General features: G+C 42.6%; 1 protein-coding gene and 1 long non-coding RNA gene across 2 annotated transcripts in view; one reads left to right on the plus strand and one right to left on the minus strand.

Annotated features, from left to right (window-relative positions):
- Nucleotides 1-659: 659 nt before the first annotated feature.
- LOC111554835 lies at nt 660-2,052 on the minus strand. The gene is made up of 2 exons (XR_002735347.2): nt 1,731-2,052; nt 660-1,487 (listed from the first exon to the last, which is right to left on the minus strand). It is a non-coding gene; the product is annotated as an uncharacterized LOC111554835 (long non-coding RNA).
- A 113-nt stretch (nt 2,053-2,165) lies between these two features.
- GDI2 (GDP dissociation inhibitor 2) overlaps nt 2,166-19,817 on the plus strand; it is a 49,196-nt gene continuing 31,544 nt past the window's right edge. The window contains exons 1-3 of the mRNA XM_023230513.2: nt 2,166-2,500; nt 15,535-15,642; nt 19,635-19,734. Of these exons, the coding sequence (XP_023086281.1) occupies nt 2,456-2,500; nt 15,535-15,642; nt 19,635-19,734 (253 nt within the window). The 5' untranslated portion in view covers nt 2,166-2,455. The remainder of the gene's footprint in view (nt 2,501-15,534; nt 15,643-19,634; nt 19,735-19,817) is intronic.

A 19,817-nucleotide genomic window follows, 5' to 3' on the forward strand; every position in this document is an offset into this window, starting at 1 on the left:
CTCACTGCAGCCTCTGTCTCCCCGGTTCAAGCGATTCTTCTGCCTCAGCTTCCCAAATAGTTGGAACTACCGGCACGTGCCACCACGCCCAGTTAATTTTTGTATTTTCAGTAGAGATGGGGTTTCACCATATTGGCCAGGCTGGTCTCAAACTCCAAACTCCTGACCTTGTGATCCGCCTGCCTCGGCCTCCCAAAGTGCTGGGATTACAGGTGTGAGCCATCGTGCCCAACCTCCAGCTAATTTATAGGGACGGTATCTCAGTTTGTTACCTAGGCTGTACACCACAGGTTGGTTTCGAACTCCTGGCCCCAAGTGATCCTCCCATCTCAGCCTCCCGAAGTGTTGGGATTACAGGCATGAACCACTGTGCCTGGCCCAAGTACAGCATTTTAGATGCACTCAGTCCGTTAAGGCTCAGTCCAGGTTTGATTGTTGTTGTCCTTCTGTTGGGCCATAGGTTCTATATTGCGAACTAAAACGAACTTCAGTGTTAAGTAAGGAAGGGATCCTTATTAGCCTTAAATTCACTTCCCTTATCTCAGTGTCTTTAAGTTTCTCAGAACTTTGAGTATTGATGAAATAGTCTTCACCTGAAACATGGTTAACATAATTCAGTTGACATCCTTAAATTGCTCTTCAACAGTCAGAGGCTGATGGCAATTGTGAAAAAAGCTCTTTATTGTTACTGCTAATTTAAAAAAAAAGGGTCAGTAATCAGGTGTGGTGACCTGTACCTCTTGTCCCTGCTACTGGGGAGACTGAGGTGGGAGGATAGCTTCAGCCCAGGAGATCAAGGCTGCAGTGAGGCATGATTGCACTGCTGCACTCCAGCCTGGACGACAGGGCGAGATCGTCTCAGGGAAAAAAAAAAAAAAGGGTATTTCATATTGGTCTAAAAATACAGGTAGTATGACCCCCTGATGACGTGAAGACAGAGCAACAGAAGGACCTTCTTTAGTCACCATTGGCTTAGCCAAAAGAAAAGTCGGTTACACTCACTGTTGCATAATCAGTTGTATGGTCAACTTTGCACTAATTTATTTGGTGACAAATATACACAATCAAATTAAGGTTGAATGTAAATTCAAACTTTACTTTTGCTTTCTTCTCCCCTCCCTGCGAAAAAGTTCCATGGTCCAATATAACATACCTTATCCAAGTATTTACGGGTTAAGAAACATTTTTAAAAGTTGTTACATTCTTTCCTCTATCTTGATGATTTAAATATGAGCAAGTTCGGTCTATCAAGGCAGGCTCATAATAGGTATTATCGATAAGTAGTTGAGTAGTTCTTGAATGCCAAATCTTCATTGTCTGCTGACTACGCAGATTTATCACGTGCTGAAAACACAGGTTTTCCAACTGTCAACGCCTTTAGGAAATTCACCTGCCTAGGCTTTCGTGGGCTTTGCCTCTTGGAGCTGAGAACACAGCTTCTGCTTACACCCGTGTCCTCAATGAAGTTAGAGATTCCTAAGAGAATTCTAGAAAAAGAGGAGGGGGTTAGAAGGCAAGCAAGGAACAGTTTCTAAGCTTAAGGCCTAAACCTTTGCATCCAAGGATCAGCTACCACGTTTACAGCGGCTTTAAGTTACAGCCCCTGGTAAGTGCGGATCGGCTTCCCAATGAAACCTGGCCTTCACTTTCATCTCTGTTAAGGGTTACTTTTATCAAAAGAAGCCGCTTTTCCTCCTACCACTTTCCTAAAGCGCCCACCCGCAACGCACCAAACAGGGAAGGCACAGAGCGGGAAACAGCACACGTGTGATTTCCGAACTCTTCCCGGCGGGCTCCGGGCCCCGGCGAGCCCAGCCCCGCGGGAAGAACCAAGGCCGCCACTCGAGAGGCGGCCCGACCCGCGTTCCTCGCCCACGTGGCCGCCGCACGCACCCGCTCAAAGTCCAAGGGCGGCGGTCCGGCTCTGGGACCTTGGACCGAGCGAGCTCCCGCCCCGACAGCGGGAGTCAGAACCGTGGTAGCCGGCAGTACTCCCCTCCCGCTATTCCGTGCACCTCCACCCCAGTCTACGCGCCGCCTCCCAGACCCCGGTGGCAGAGACCGCAAGGGGAACCGGAAGCCAAAATGGCGACGCCCCGCCCTTTTCCTCTCGCGAGAGGCGGGGAAGAAAAAAAGTTGGGCGAGTGACGGGGATGTAACCAATTAGAGTGCTGGAAGTGCCTGATTGGCGGCCCTCCCGGTGCCTGCAGGCCCCGCCCCGGCTGCGGAGGCTCAGTCACCGCCCTCCCTTCCCCGCCCCCTCCCCTTTCCTCCCCGCCCGGTTCTTCTCTTCCCGTCTGAGGTGGCGGCAGGTCTCGCCTTGTCGCCAGCTCCATTTTCCTCTCCTCTCTTTCCGTTTCCTTCGCGCACGAGAGCGCCTCTCAGACTCGCACGGTGGTCACGGAGCCCCTGCGCCTTTTCCTTTCTGTGGTCCTGCGTCCGCGCCTGCCCCGCCATGAATGAGGAGTACGACGTGATCGTGCTGGGCACCGGCCTGACGGTGGGCGCCGGGGCTGAGGGGCCGGGGTTGAGCAGCCGGGGCGGGCGCATCCCCGGCTCCTGCACGGCCCGCGGGTCGCAGCTCCTCGGGGGTCTCGTTCTGCCGTCAGCCGTAGCTTTCGGGACGGGAGTCGTGGCTGGGGGCACGGGCGGGTTCGGGGGCGCCCCGCGTCCCGGGGCGATCGGGCGACTCCCAGTGTGAGGGGCAGGCGGGGAAATGGAGATGCGGGCCGCAAGACTCCGGGCGGGGTAACGGCAGAGCCCGGCTGCTGCGCTTCCCCCCTGCGGAAGCGGAGTGGAGGGAGAAGGCGGCCCGGGCCGAGGCTCCCGCTCCCCGCTTTGGGCCGGTGACCTCTCCCGGTTGGAAACTAGCACCCGAGGCGGAGGGGACGGTGCAGGCCTCGCGGTTGCATTTCCTATTCCGCCTCTGCCGCTTCCCCGGGTCAGTCTGGCTGCCAAAGCAGAGCACGGGGTTTCCTGACAAGTCTTGGATAATCACTGCTTCGAAACTGCTAGGGCTTGATTAACTTATATTTTTGGAGAAAAGGCAGAAATTAATCTTTTAATCCTTTCTCCCCCCTGCTAATAAGAAGTATTATTGAATCTTTTTAGCTACCCTCCATTCCCACTTACCGAGCATCTGTAGAATTGGAATTGAGTTTTTTCAAAACTTGTCTATCAAATGCTTTTGCACCTGACCTTCGCCGTCTTTTCCTTTTGTTTGGTGGGTTCCCTGCCTCCTTTGTCTCTTCTGGACTCTTTTCCCCTAAGAATTGGATTGGTGATGGATTGCTAAAGGCCAAGTTCTCTGTACTCCGAAGCTTTCTTCAGGGAGTTGGAAGATAAATCAATAACAACATGAAGAATGCATTGTAATATATATGAATGCAAGGTGTACCTAATACCATGGTATATTGATTTTCCTGGTTATCTGTCTGCTTAGGGAACTTTAGGTTAACTGTAGATAATGCAGGCAGGTTCTGTAGTTTGTACTTTTTCTGTTTTGTTTTTGTTTTTTATGAAGACTGTTCATCTTGCAAAAGAATTTGGAGAAAACCATTTTAACTATCGATTTTTGGGAACTTTGAAATTCTAACTTTGGGCTGCTTGATCATATTTAAGATGAATACTGATGTCAATCTTGTGTATCCTATGTACTCTGACTTTAAATTTCTGCGTCATTTAATGTAGACTTCCCCTTCAAATTTTTTGAAATTTATTATAATCTGTCAGGTTCAAACTAATTTTTTTTTTTTTTACAGGTAACATCCCAGAATAACACTTTTAAATGTCTCTAGGCAAGAGAAAACCTTCGAACTTTTATTTGGCTAATTTTTTAGGAAAGGTTTGTTAAGACTTAGAATGGTGTTTTTCTGGCCTGTCATTTTTCTGTTTATAGTTATATGCAATTATTAGAGAATATTCATTCAGAATACTTTGTTATGTTTGACAAATTCAGGAATAATCCTGTCAGTGTGTTTGAAAAGCTGGAAGACTGTTGGATGCCTAAATGAATAAGCCCTACCCACTGCAGGTTTTGTGCTTTTTCTTTTAAGTGCCTCATTGGGATTCCAAACTGCGCTTAGTAGTTTGTGGTGGATTTTGCCCGTTGGAATGGGTAGTGTTGCTGCCAGCGTGTTGTTAGAGCCGGTTAGTTCCACCGTTTTTCTATGGTTGTTGCTGGTCTTTCAGATTTGCTCACAATCGAGGTCAGTTGAGCATGGACGAGTGAGTGCAAATCCACCATCATGCAGGCTTCCACAAGCCCCATTCACATCACTTTGTATCAAAGATGGTGAAACAGCCTTTTTATATAACAAGTTAAGATAATGCACTTCGTTTAAATTTTCATTTGGATTGTGAAGTTTTTGATAAATGGTAGATGCATACTTAACTAGAAATCAGACCAATTTCTGCTGTCATTTTGTAGCTGTGATAACTTTAATCTCTGTGAGCCCTCCTAAGTTTTCTGAGATGTTCTTTCATAATTTTATTAATTCAGGAGAATCACATTATTACTATCCTTGATAGGAGTAGTGCTGACAGGATGATTTTGATAATGAGAAATCTTATATCCTTATTTTTAGTGTTACCAGGAATTAGATGACTAAAAATTAGAAGAAGAGAAAACCAAAGTTAGCACTCAGAATTAACTTTTGAGTGTCTGGAGTTAAATTAATTTTCTTGAAATTTACTTTATATTTAGTGCCTGAGATTTAAGAACCTAAAAAAAGGCAAGTGCTTTCAGTGCTAGGAACTTGTTACTTTTAAAGAAGCGTAAGGAAGTGCTGGAGTTGCTGTGTTGCTTAGTGCTTGTTTGTATGAGTTGTTAAGTCCAAGCTCATAATCACAAATATTGATAGTCATTTTAATCAAAAAGATACAAAATGATTTGGCATAAAGGAGTAAAATCTTCATTCTTTGTGTAAAAGAAATGGAATATTCCACACAATTGAATTTTCTAAGGAATTAAGGGTTATCTCTAAAGAGCACAGCTTTTGGATAATGCCTTTCTAAATGCTGTCACAACTTCTCTAACACAATAAGAAACATAATTTACTCGATAACTAAGATTTCACATAGTGAAGATTAATTATTGTGTTGTGCTGTAACATGGTGAAGCCATGAAGACCCCGCCAGCTTTGTAGGAACTTTTGCCCCCTTTACTCTCAGGCTGCTCTGCTTTTTGAGCTCTTGAGTTTACTCTTCAAATTTTTTCCCTCTATCTTACTTTACCGTTAGGCTGACAACATTTACTTTTCTCTGCTTTCAGCATGTGTGGGCAGCCTCTCACCACAGATTTTGCTCATAGTTCACTGTGGACTTGGAAATAAGTTCACGAGTCTTGTTAGACATAGTAGATTAAAAAAATAAGAGTAGTTCCACAGTTATTTGTGCTTCCCAGAGGTTTTTTCTTCCCATTTTTGTTGTTCTACACAGTAAGGATTTATGAATAGAAATATATACTTAAGTGATATTTGGCCAGATGATTCTCAGCATCATATGTCTAAAAACTTGCTTTACATCCCAGATACTTTTCCCCATTTCTCTTTATCAAAATTTTGTGATTTCAGATTCAGAGAAGAGGTTTTATACTTGATTTTAAAATTATGAACTGTAATTCAGATTGCCTCTTGGATTTGCTTAATCTTAGATTTGCTCCTCGAGAGTTCTTGCTTATAGCTGTGTTAGAGTTCTGTAGACAAAGGACTTTCTATTCACTACAGTAGTGAGCATAGGATCAATGTTTGCAAATGCTATTACACTTGGGAGCTGTGTTGTAGGCAGTTTAAACCAGCGTTAAGCATCCTGGCCAAAAGAAAATACAAGTGAAGTTAGACATTTTTAGCATGTAGAGATGACAGTACTGTGACATTGGGTTTTATTTTTTTATTTTTTTTTTGAGATTTCGCTCTGTCGCCCAGACTGGAGTGCATTGGCCGGATCTCAGCTCACTGCAAGCTCCGCCTCCCGGGTTTACGCCATTCTCCTGCCTCAGCCTCCCGAGTAGCTGGGACTACAGGCGCCCGCCACCTCGCCCGGCTAGTTTTTTGTATTTTTTTTAGTAAAGACGGGGTTTCACCGTGTTAGCCAGGATGGTCTCGATCTCCTGACCTTGTGATCCGCCCGTCTCGGCCTCCCAAAGTGCTGGGATTACAGGCTTGAGCCACCGCGCCCGGCCGACATTGGGTTTTAAAGACCACTGGTAGATGTTCACATGCGTGATGATACACTGCAGTTACCTCTGCCTTCCTTCCCATGGCACCTGATTGGAGACTCTTACTGGAGTAATAGTTTCAGTTTCAGTTATTTAAACTTCCAGTGACTATTGTGATCAGTTATGGGCAGTAAAAAGGTAAACACAGAACCTGTCTGTAAGTAGCTTGTCCTCGTGTTGGGGAGTAACTAATAAGAATTCATATGAGAAAGCAGTAAGTCCCCTAAGAGGTGCACTTATAGGAGTTCAGACAGGGAGTCAGGGAAACCTTCATAAAGAAGGAGATAATTAGCTGGCTTTAAAAAATACTGGCAAGCTTCCAATGGAGGAATGGTTTTTTAGGCAGAGACCTGTGTAAGTCAATGTTAAGTCAAAGATGTATGCAGGGAATGGGGAGTGGTTTATTTTGCTTGAAACAGGTTTGGAGAGAGATTCTAGACTAAGAAATGTGAAAATTATCTTCAAGGCAGTGAGAGAGGACTTTGAGCAGGAGAGTGATATAATTAGCCACATTTCAAGAGAAGGTATCTTTTGACTTTTTTTTTTTTTTTTTGAGATAGAGTCTTGCTCTGTTGCCCAGGCTGGAGTGCAGTGATGTGATCTTGGCTCACTGCAAGGTCTGCCTTGCAGGTTCAAGCAGTTCTCCTGCCTCAGCCTTCTGAGTAGCTGGGAATTATAGGTGCCCGTCTCCATGCCCCGCTAATATTTGTATTTTTAGTAGAAACGGGGTTTCACCATATTGGTCAGGCTGGTCTCGAACTCCTGACCTCAGGTGATCCACTCGCCTAGGCCTCCCAAATTGCTGGGATTACAGGCATGAGCCACGCCTGGCTGACAGTTTTTAATGCGATGTATTGGAGGGGCAGAGTCATTTAAAGAAACATTCTTCATAAAACAAACAGCCATTTTTATTATGTTGCTGTAAGATATATGCCATTGAAATGAACTGATTTAAAATTTTTCTGGGTAATATATTTTCACATATTTCTAGGTAAGTAGTTTTGAAAAGGCACCTTAATATTAATTATTAGATACTTTGTACTCCTGGTCGCATTTGTGTGTACGTGTTTATATTTGTAGTTTTGCTTTTTTTTTTTTTTTTTCCCCCCCATAACAGTACTTTTTATTTCTAGACAGAGCTTTCTGTTACCCAGGCTGGAGTGCAGTGGTTCAATCTTGGCTCACTGCAACCTCTGCCTCCCTGGTTCAAGTAATTCTTTTGCCTCAGCCTCTCAAGTGTTTGGGATTACAGGCGCTCACCACCATGCCTGGCTAATTTTTTTGTATTTTTAGTAGAGATGGAGTTTTACCCTGTTGGCCAGGCTGGTTTCGAACTCTTGACCTCAGGTGATCTGCCTGCCTCAGCTTCCCAAACTGCTGGGATTACAGGTGAGAGCCACTGTACCCGGCCCATAACAGAACTTTAAAATGCAGTAGGATTTGATAGGGCGTAGAGGATTTTTTTGTTTGTTTTTGAGACAGGGTCTCAGTCTCTCACCTAGGCTGGAGTGCAGTTGTGTGATCACAGCTCACTGTAGCCTCAACCTTCCAGGCTGATGCGATCCTGCCGCTTCAGCTTCCCAAGTTAGCTGGAACTACAGGGGGCATGTGATTTGGGTATTTTTTGTGGAAATGGGGTTTTGCCATATTGCCCAGGCTGGTCTCGAACTCCTGGGCTCAAGCATTCCTCCTGCCTTGTCCTTCCAAAGTGTTAGGATTTCAGGTGTGAGCCACCTTGCCCAGATGGGGTATAGAGTTTAGTTTGTCACTAGGTGTTTAGTTTGTCACTAGGAAGGTATATCAAAATACTAATAAATTTTGGCTTTGTTCCCTTCCAAGTCTGAATTGCTCTGTAATTGGGGTTGGGGAGTGGGCATTAATTTTTCAGCATACCATTTAGTGTTACTGGCCATGGAAACACCATTTAGGTGTAACAATTCATATATACAAATTCCATTCGGCCTCTTCAGGTGCTTTGTCTAATATGTTTGGGTGTTGTCCAAATGAGTTATTCTGTTTTTGATTATTGCAACTCTGGTACTATGTGTAGGGTGCTGAAGGAAGAGAACATCAGTATCGCTGATGGTTCTGTCCCTCAGCCCCACATCCACATATCTACACATACTAGCACTTTGGTGCAATTAAACATTGAAAACCATTTTGGCTGGTTACCTCTTTTTATGTAGGAGAACTATCAAGTGCCAGGTGGTGACAGATGCTAGTGTCATATAGAACTTGGATTCTGAAGATGATTTTATAGTCTTAGTGATTTTGGATGTGAATATGTATTCTTATCCTGCTTAGGTCATTTGTAGGTGAGTTTGAAGTTAGAGTGGGTACTCTTACCTGTTACATTTAAAACTCATATGTTGGTGAATATTCATTCACATACAAGTTTCCTGGTTAAAGTTAGCAGTATACTTGACGTATATGATGGACCAGCTTTTCTAGTGTGAAAAAGAGAAGCTTGGTTTCTATGGCTTTAATGTGCTTTGCTTGTGAATATTGTGTATTCACCAGATAGGTTGTAGTAGAATTTAATTTTGAGCTGGTAATTTTGGAAAATGCTAAAATTTTAGGATCATTAATATATACGCTGTGCCCAGATATGACTGATAAATTGTATCAATGAATTAATGACTTCACCCCATGTTTTAAAACATGTTTAAAGTTTTAAACATGTCCCAAAGTTTGAAGTATTATGTTTGTGCTATTATATATTCTTTTAGCAGTGTGGAAGCAGTCTTTTATAATAGTTGGATATAGGGGAACCACTGGGCCTGCAGATTTTTTATTAGCTTTAGTTAGCTCTTGTCGTATTTGCTCCGAGTGGTGCCTTTGAAGGTAGTTGCTGTCAGCTCTTTGGACTCGGCCACATCTTTAAATTACTGGGCTCTTTATTTTAGGCCTCAGTGCTTGCTTTACAGCCATAGTCTGGTGGATCATGCTTAGTGTGAAAGGTTATGTATAGAAGCTGTGCAACACTCTATTTTGCTTGCGGAGATTTTGCTTTCAAAAGTTGAACCCTGCAGTCAACTGTATGTTGGTGCTGCTTTAGGTTGTTTTCTTCCTCCCCCACCAAAAAAAAAAGTAAATTGTTTTAGTCAGTATTAGGCTTGATTTTTGTAGTTGTAAAATAACTTCATTTCCTTTTATGAAGACTTAATGAAGAAAGCGAAAAGGCAGGCCACAGAATGGAAGAAGATAATTGCAGTACATGTAACTAAGAAAGGGTTTATATATAGTATATAAAGTACTTTTATAAAGCAGTGAGAAAAAGACAACCCATTTTAAAAATGGGGAAAAATAGGCACTTATCAAAAGTGCCTTATCACTTAGCTTGATCATCAGTAAACAGTTTTTGTTTTTTTTTTAATTTTTATTTTCTTTTGTAGAGATGGGGTCTCACTAAGTTGCATAGGTTGGTGTTGAACTTCTGGGCTTGAGCGATTCTCCCACCTTGGCCTCCCAAAGTGCTGGGATTATAGGCATGGGCCACCACGCTGGTCCCTAATAATTAATCAACTATTTAAAAAGTATTCAACCTTATTTGTCTTCAGGAAATGCAAATTAAATCACTTCTTAACTAGAATGGCTACAATTAAAAAGGCAACTACTTAAGGGGTCAAGGATTTGAAACAATGGGGACTTTCGCTGCTGACAAAAGTGTACATTGGTACAACCGTTTTGGAAAGCTGTTTGGTAATATCTGTTGAATGTATTTATGCTCTTCTTGATATATAACAGAAATGCACACTTAAAAGACACATGTGAGAATGTTCATAGAGCATTATTTGTAATAGTAAAAAACTGGAAACTAAACTATCCAAATATCCACCAAGAGTAGAATGGAGAAGTAAATTGTGGTATATTCATTCAATGGAATCATCTACAGCTGTGTTACCCAAAGTGTGATGCATAGCTCAGCTGCATCTGCAACACCTGAGAATTTACCAGAAATGCAGACGTTTAGGCCCCAACCCAGATATTACACAGTCAGAATCTACAGTTTAACAGGATCTCCATGTTATTCTTATGTATTATAAAATTTGCAAACACAGCTTTAGTCATTCTCGAAATTGGTCCTGGACCAGCATCATCAGTATCACCTCATCAGCATCAGTGGTGGTGACACCTGTAGTCCCAGCACTTTGGGAGGACAACGCAGGAGGATTGCTTCAGCAAACCTTGCTTTGCAAGGCCAAGGCTGGGCAACATAGTGAGATCCCTGTCACTACAAAAAGTTAAAAAATTAGGCATGGTGGCACATGTCTGTAGTCTCAGCTACTCTGGAGGCTGAGGTGAGAGGATCTCTTGAGCCTAGAGGTTGAAGCTGTAGTGAGCCATGATCACACCACTGCACTCCAGGCTGGGCAACAAAGTGAGACCCTGTCTGCCCCCGCCACTTTTTTTTTTTTTTTTAAGAGCAAATTCTCAGATCCAGCCTCAGATGTACTAACTCAGAAGCTCTGGAAATGGGGCCCAGCAGTCTGTTTCTTCAAGCCTTCCAGGTGATGTGGATACAACCGGAAGTTTGGAAATCTGCATAGAATTTACATTTCTAACAAGTTGGCAGGTGATGTCAAGTCAGGAACCACACTGAGATGCCCTGCTTGCAGGGTTAGCCATACACTCTGTAAAGCTCCAGATAGTAGCCGGGTGCCATGGCTCACACCGGTAATCCCAGCTCTTTGGGAGGCTGAGGCGGGTGGATCATCAGGTCAGGAGTTCGAGACCAGCGTGGCCAAGATATTGAAACCCCGTCTGTACTAAAAATACAATAATTAGCCGGGCGTGGTGGTGCATGCCTGTAGTCCCAGCTACTTGGGAGGCTGAGGCAGGAGAATCACTTGAACCCAAGAGGCAGAGGTTGCAGTGAGCTGAGATTGTGCCATTGCACTCTAGCCTGGGCGACAAGAGTGAAACTCCGTCTTTGAGAAAAAAAAAAAAAAGCTCCAGATAGTAAATATTATTTTAGGTTATGTAGACTTTCTAGTCTCTCTCACAGCTGCCCAACTCTGCTGTGGTACTAGGAAAACAGCCATAAACAGTATGTATATGAACAGATATGGGTATTTACCAATAAAACTTCACAGAAATAGCCTTCAGGCTGGATTTGTCTCATCTCTGGGGACCTTTGCTCGATAGCAATGAGAATAAATAGACCATGCACAAAACATGAAAGAATCTTGAAACATGTTGTATAATGTCAGATGCAGAAAGTTAATACACATGATGACATTTTTACAGAGTTCAGAAGCAGGCAGAACAAATCTTTGCTATTAGAAATTATGAGAGTGCTGGGAGATGGTGGTGGTTATGATTGGAATAGGGCATGAGGGCCTTCTGAAGTGCTCAGAATGTTTTGTTTCTTGAGCCAAGGAAAGAATGATTCAGGCTGGGCGTAATGGCTCACGTCTGTAATCCCAGCACTTTGGGAGGCCAAGGTGGGCAGATCACTTGAGACCAGGAGTTCAAGACCAACCTGGCCAACATGGTGAAACCCCATCTCTACTAAAAATAACAAAAATTAGCCAGGCGTGATGGTGCATGTCTATAATCCCTGCTACTCAGGAGGCTGAGGCAGGAGAACTGCTTGAACCTGGGAGGTGAAGGTTGCAGTGAGCCAAGATCACGCCACTGCATTTGAGTCTGGGCAACAGGGTGAGACTTCTATCTCAATTAAAAAAAAAAAAAAGAAAAAATGATTCACACTCCTGTAGTAAAATTTGAACCTCATGGTAAGTAATTTAAAACATTTAAAAAGTACTAAATGAATAGATACATTATGGAAGAAAACTTGAAATTTGTGTGAATTTTAAAAATACGGGTTTCAAAGTCAAATAGACTTGTAGAGAATGAGATTGTTCTTTGACATCTAGGGTCCTTTGGATAAATTTGAGAAATATTAAAGATTTATAAAGATACATGGAATTTCCTGTGTCTCTTTAAGAAATAAAACACTGATCACCAAAACCCTTTTTGAGTGATTATATGCCCCGTTCCTGTGTTTCTTCACATTAATTGTATTTTTTCCCTCTTAATTTGGTTTGTCTTTTTTTTTTTTTTTTGAGACGGAGTCTCGCTCTGTCACCCAGGCGGGAGTGCTGTGGCCTGATCTCAGCGCACTACAAGCTCCGCCTCCCGGGTAGCTGGGACTACAGGCGCCGCCACCTCGCCCGGCTAGTTTTTTGTAGTTTTTAGTAGAGATGGGGTTTCACCGTGTTAGCCAGGATGGTCTCGATCTCCTGACCTCGTGATCCACCCGTCTCGGCCTCCCAAAGTGCTGGGATTACAGGCTTGAGCCACCGCGCCCGGCCAATTTGGTTTGTCTTAGTGTATTCGTGCTTGCTTTATCTTTTTCCTGAGAGTGGTCATTTATACTTTTTGGTTGATTGTCAATTATTGGTGGTTGTCCTATATGCTTTGCTTAGGGTTCTAGTATTCAAACTTTTTAGTCTGAGGATCTGTTTACATTCTAAAAATTTAAGGATCTTGAAGAGCTTTTGTTTATGAAGGTTGTAGCTATTGATATTTATCATATTAGAAATGGAGGAATAAATAGTTTACTGACAATAATAAACTAATTACATGTTAACATGTATAACAATTTTAACTGTATATGTGCTTTTTTTTTGTTATTGAGATAGGATCCCACTTTGTCACCCAGGCTGAAGTGCAGTAGCCTTATCAAGGCTCGCTGCACCCTCACCCTTGGGAGTTCAAGTAATCCTCCCACCTCTCAGCCTCGTGAGTAGCAGGGACTACAGGTGCTCACCACCACACTCAGCTAACTTTTGTATTTTTTGTAGAGAGGGTTTTGCCCTGTTGTCCAGACTGGTCTCCACCTCCTGGGCTTAAGTCATCTGCCTGAGTATATTTTCTAAAAATTGTGAGAAGACTATCAATATTTTACATTTTATGCAAATCCTTTAATGTCTGGCTTAATAAAACTGAATTCACATACATGCTTCTGTGTTCAGTTCTGTTGTGATGTATTGTCTCGGCTGAAGTATATGAAAACAGGTCTCACACAGACATGTAGTTGGAAAAGGGAGGAGTAATTAAATAGCTTTTCAGGTTTTTGTAGATACTCTTTGGTTTACACAAAAGCACAAGTGGTAGTTTTTAAAAGATTGATTCCATTATGAAATCTGAAGCCACATTAATGAATGTTTTATATTCTGATATATTAAAACCCATTGATCTAGCTTGCACTTTAAATTCCTCTTTTTTCCTCCTGTGTGATTTTGTAATTTCATTCATCCGTTATTTGTAAAATAAGGTTTACTCTGAGTAAAGCGGGTCTTCTCAATGTTGACACATTTCATTTTACAATATCAAAAATCATATTTGTTAGTATTGTCACTGATAATGTCAGAAAAGTTCTTCATGTATTGGGGAACCTGACGTGCCCATGGTGGTAGTTGTAAGCTTTCCATAATTCTTTTTTTTTTTTTTTTTGAGATGGAGTCTTGCTGTGTCACCAGGCTAGAGTGCAGTGGAGTGATCTCGGCTCACTGCAGCCTCCAGCTGCCTGGTTCAAGAGATTCTTCTGCCTCAGCCTCCTGAGTAGCTGGGATTACAGACATGCACCACCACGCCCAGCTAAGTTTTGTATTTTTAGTAGAGATGGGATTTCACAATGTTGGCCAGGATGGTCTCAATCTCCTGACCTTGTGATCCACCCGCCTTGGTCTCCCAAAGTGCTGGGATTACAGGCGTGACCAGCCGTGCCCGGCCAAGTTTTCTATAATTCTAATTTTCATTTAAAATTTGACTTTTTGTTATTGGCAACACGTGTCGGTTATTTTCCTTTATGTTCTTCTTTGAGAAAATGTCAAATACCTAAATCTGAATAACCACAGTTTGTTGGTCAGTTCTTTCAAATAAAAATGATTATTCATTAAAAAAGTGGCTAGTTCAGCTTACAGATCCGTGGCATAGAAGGTTTTCCCTGAGCCGAAGTGCTATCTGTATTCTTCCCATTTTGTCACACACTGTTTAAAAGATGACTATTTGAAGGGTGTATGTTTAATAAAGTTAATTTTTTTGCAACTTAGTCTTGCTCTGTTGCCCAGGCTGGAGTGCAGTGGCATGGTCTCAGCTTACAGCCACTCAGCTCACAACCTCCACCTCCTGGGTTCAAGCAATTCTGCTTCCGCCTCTTGCCCTGCTAATTTTTGTGTATTTTGTAGAGACAGGGTTTCACCATGTTGCTCAGGCTGGTCTGAAACTCCCGGGCTCAAGTGATCCACCCGCCTCGGCCTCCCAAAGTGCTGGGATTGCAGGTGTGAGCCACCACGCCTGGCCAGTAAAGTTAATTTTTAATGCTTTTATCAAGGACTTTTTTTTTTTTTCTTCAGATGGAGTTTAGCTTTTGTTGCCCAGGCTGGAGTGCAGTGGTGCGATCTTGGCTCACCACAACCTCTGCTCCTAGGTTCAAGTGATTTACCTGCCTCAGCCTCCTGAATAGCTAGGATTACAGGCATGTGCCACCATGCCCGGCTAATTTTGTATTTTTAGTAGAGAGGGGATTTCTCCATGTTGGTCAGGCTGGTCTTGCTCTCCCGACCTCAGGTGATACACCTGCCCTGGCCTCCCAAAGTGCTGGGATTACAGGTGTGGGCCACTGCACCCACCCTATCAAAGACATCCTTAAGTGAATGCCTGGCGATGAAGAATATAATGACTACTAGTTTAGTTTAGAGCCCTGTCTCAGTTTTATCCACCATTGATTTTACATCATCAGTGGAAATGTCAACACTGTTTAAAAAGGTAACTAGGCCGGGCGCGGTGGCTCACGCCTGTAATCCCAGCGCTTTGGGAGGCTGAGGCGGGAGAATCACCTGAGGTCAGGAGTTCAAGACCAGCCTGGCCAACACGGTGAAACCCTGTCTCTGCTAAAAATACAAAAAATTCGCCGGAGTGGTGGGCACCTGTAATCCCACCTACTCAAGAGGCTGAGGCAAGAGAACTGCTTGAACCTGGGAGGTGGAGGTTGCAGTGAGCTGAGATTGCACCATTGCACTCCAGCCTGGGCAACAAGAGTGAAACTCTATCTCAAAAACTAAAAATAAAAAAATAAAAAGGTGACTAATGTCTTAGTGTTATTATGAAACAGTTTTAATCTTGGGATGCACAGGGGCCCGCATACCACACCTGGTTTCTTAAGGACTTTCTTCATAAATTATGTTATGTTGCATGAATATAAGTGTAATTACTAAGAGAACGTGTAATGGTGGGCTTAAAAAAAAAAGATCTGTTTTAAACATGCTGTAGAACTTTCTTTTCAAGATACTGTGCTTTTTCTATAGGAATGTATCCTGTCAGGTATAATGTCAGTGAATGGCAAGAAAGTTCTTCATATGGATCAAAACCCTTACTATGGAGGAGAGAGTGCATCTATAACACCACTGGAAGATGTAAGTGTTAGTCAAATTTCTTTTTTTTTTGAGACAGCGTCTCACTGTGTCGCCCAGGCTGGAGTGCAGTGGCATTATCTCAGTTCACTGCAAGCTCCACATCCTGGGTTCACACCATTATCCTGCCTTGGCCTCCCGAGTAGCTGGGACTCCAGGCACCCGCCACCATGCCCGGCTAATTTTTTGTATTTTTAGTAGTGACGGGGTTTCACCGTGTTAGCCAGGATGGTCTCAATCTGACCTCGTGATCTGCCTGCCTTGGCCTCCCAACATGCTGGGATTACAGGCGTGAGCCACTGTACCCTGCCAAGTGTTAGTCAAATTTTATATGCCTTTCACACTTTGTGTTTCACTTGTGAATCTCTACCTTATTCCTTAGAGATGGTCTTATTTTGTTTTATTAAATAGAATATCTGGAGCACTGTTTTTCAGGAGCTTCTAGTTTGAAGCTCATAGAAATTTACATTTTCACTTCTGTTGCTATGTGGAGCGGTTATCTCTTAGCATTAATAGAATACAGTCGAGGAAGGGAGGCTAGAGGACCGCCTGATGTGCCAGCACAAGTCCAGTGCTTTCCTCATGGTTTTATTTATTCTCTCAGTCCCTCAAAGATGTTTTTTTAATCTCCATTTAAGATAGTCTCTGGGGGGTTAAAATCTGAGATGGGTTGTAAACCCGTTACGTGACTACAAAACTTAGTTCCTTTTGCTATACTGCCCTGTTTCCTACTTTTTTTGAGCATGGACACATAGCATTTCCACAGTGCGTTTTGATGTATTGATTTGTTTTTCTGTGTGAGGTTTGTTGAACACCTACATGTATGGATATGACCTGTACTGTGTTTTATGGGAGATAGTTATCATCAATGACTTTTATTTAATCAGTGACTTATTAGACAGTACTTATCAAAAAGGATGTTTTTCTATATTCAGTAATACAGAAACACTTAAAGAATAATATGATGTATAAAAAAATCTTCCATTGGAGTTCAGCAGTTAACGTTTTTTTTCATGTCTCTTGTTTTGTTTACTGATTTTGATCCATTGAAAGTAATAAGACATAATGAGGCTTGAGTGAAATATTTCAGCATTCATCTGCTAAGAAGAACAGTCTCCTACATAAGCATAATACCATTATATCATATCCAGAACCACATTTAAATTTCCCGGTGATCCCAGTAATCTCTTACTGTAGCTGTTTAGTATTTTAGTATTTAGTCTTTTGTATTTGGTATAATTTTCTCTTTATTCTCTTATTTATTTATTTATTTTGGAGACAGAATCTCGCTCTGCCGCCCAGGCTGGAATGCAGTGGCATGGTCTCACCCCCTACAGCTTCCACCTTCTGGGTTCAGGTGATTCTCCTGCCTCAGCCTCCCCAGTAGCTGGGATTACAGGCGTGCACCACCATGCCCGGCTAATTTTTGTATTTTTAGTACAGACGGGGTTCCACCATCATGGCCAGGCTGGTCTCAAACCCTTGACCTCATGTGATCTGTCTGCCTTGGCCTTCCAAACTGCTGGGATTACAGGCGTGAGCCACCAAGCCTGAGTGCTTTATTCTTGGTTGTTATTTGTTTTTAAGAGACAGAGTCTTGCTCTGTTACCTAGGCTGAAGTGCAGCAGTGTATCGTAGCTTGCTGTAGCCTTGAGCTTCTGGGCTCAAGCGATCCTCCTGCGTCAGCCTCCTAAGTAGTGGGGTTAAAGATGCATACCACTTGCCTGGCTTATTTTATTTTTTGTAGAGATGGAGGTCTCTCTGTGTTGTCCAGGCTGGTCTCAAACTCCTGGCCTCAAGTGATCCTCCCACCTTGGCTTCCCAAAGTGTTGGGATTATAGGTGAGAGCCACCATGCCTGGGCACCTCTTTATTTTCTTAATCTACAAATCTCCTCACAATGTTTTTCTTTTCTTAATTTTGTTTTATTTTTATTTTATTTTTTGAGACAGAGTCTTGCTCTGTTGTCCAAGCTGGAGTGTAGTGGTGCAGTCTCAGCTCACTGCAACCTCCATCTCTTGGGTTCAAGTGATTTTCGTGCCTCAGCCTTCTGAGTAGCTGGGATTACAGGCATGGACAACCACGCCTGGCTAATTTTTTGTATTTTTAGTAGACATGGGGGGTTTCTCCTTGTTGGCCATGCTGGTCTCGAACTCTTCAAGTGATCTGCCTGCCTTGGCCTTCCAAAGTGCTGAGATGATGTGAGCCTCTGTGCCTGGCCTAGTATATTTCTTAGCTGATCTTCAATACAATGAGTAAGATTTCTTTTCCTTTTTTTCTCCCCAGATGTATTCAGGGATTCATAATTTTTTTTTTTTTTTTTTTAGATGGAGTCTTTCTCTGTCACCCAGGCTGCAGTGCAGTGGCACTATCTCAGCTCACTGCAACCTCCACCTCCTGGGCTCAAACGATTCTCGTGCCTCAGCCTCCCAAGTAGCTGGGACTACAGAAGTACACTATCATGTCCAGCTAATTTTTTGTATTTTTAGTAGAGGTGGAGTTTCACCATGTTGATCAGGCTGGTCTCGAACTCCTGGTCTCAGGTGATCTGCCTGCCTTGGCCTCCCACAGTGCTGGGATTACAGGCATGAGCCACCACGCCCAGCCAGAATTTTTATTGAATAAATATCTACTAATTTTGCTTATTCTGTTCTACCTTAGCAGTAGGATTCATGAGCTCAAGTGACTGTTCTCTAACTTTACAAGCTTTTTTGAAATCTGAGCTTCATTTCATTTCATGTGAATTATAAATTAATTGAGTATTCTTACCACATCATAAAAGAATAAAAGGACATTTTTGGAGGTGATGGATATGATTGGTACCTTGTGATGTTACGGGTGTACCCTGTGTCTAGACTCACCAAAATGTACGCAGGAAGTAGGCAGTTATTTATGTATCAGTTATACCTAAGTAAAGCTCAAAAATTGTAAATGAACTGGAACTAATTTTAATTGTCTTTTCTGATTAGGAAGAATCTAAGGTTTATTTTGAATTCCTTACATCATACAAAAGCAAAATTAAGCCTTTGATAGCTTTTTATTTGGGAGAGAATGAATTTAAATGATTGCTATTTGTCAGAGACACCCTAGTTCTGCATATACAGTCCATATAGAGAACTATACAGTGTCATTGACAGATAATCTTGTTTTATTTATTTATTGAGATGGAGTCTTGCTTTGTCACTCAGGCTGGAGTACAGTGGTGCCATCCCAGCTCACTGCAACCTCGACCTCCCAGGTTCATGTGATTCTCCTGCCTCGGCCTCCTGAGTAGCTGGGATTACAGGCACACACCACACCCAGCTAATTTTTTTTTTTGGGACGGAGTCTCACTCTGTTGCCAGGCTGCAGTGTGGTGGCGCTATCTTGGCTCACTGCGACCTCTGCCTCTCGCGTTGAAACGATTCTCCTGCCTCAGCCTCCTGAGTAGCCAGGATTACAGGCGCCTGCCACTGCACCCTGCTAATTTTTGTATTTTCAGTAGAGATGGGGTTTCACCATCTTGGCCTGACTGGTCTTGTACTCCTGACCTCCTGATCCACCTGCCTCGGCCTCCCGAAGTGCTTGGGATTACAGGCGTGAGCCACCACACTTTGCCAATTTTTGTATTTTTAGTAGAGACAAGGGTTTCACTCTGTTGGTCAGGCTGGTCTCAAACTCCTGATCTCAAGGGATCCACCTAGCTCGTGGATTAGAAAGTGCTGGGATTACAGGCATGAGCCACTGCGTCTGGCCTTGTTTTATATTCTTTCTTTTCTCCTAGTGAAAAACCTTACTTCTGCCATATTTGTTAATTTTAACATTTATGAGTTTAGTAATTAACTTACATATATATTGGACCTTGCTAAAAATTTTATCTGATAAAAGATGAAATGCCCTTATACTTTACTAGTGTAGTGGTGTTTATACTAAAAGCACTTAATAAAAAATGTGTACATATTGTAATAAAAAATTAAATTTTGTTGACATTATGGCTATTTTTTCCTTTGCTTTTAGTTATACAAAAGATTTAAAATACCAGGATCACCACCTGAGTCAATGGGGAGAGGAAGAGACTGGAATGTTGACTTGATTCCCAAGTTCCTTATGGCTAATGGTAAAGGATTCTAACTTAAATTTATGACAGTACTTTGATTGCAATTTTACTATCAAAACTAACTTTTGACAGAGAGTACTATT

Source organism: Piliocolobus tephrosceles, chromosome 9 (genome assembly GCF_002776525.5).
Source record: "Piliocolobus tephrosceles isolate RC106 chromosome 9, ASM277652v3, whole genome shotgun sequence".
NCBI lineage: Eukaryota > Metazoa > Chordata > Mammalia > Primates > Cercopithecidae > Piliocolobus > Piliocolobus tephrosceles.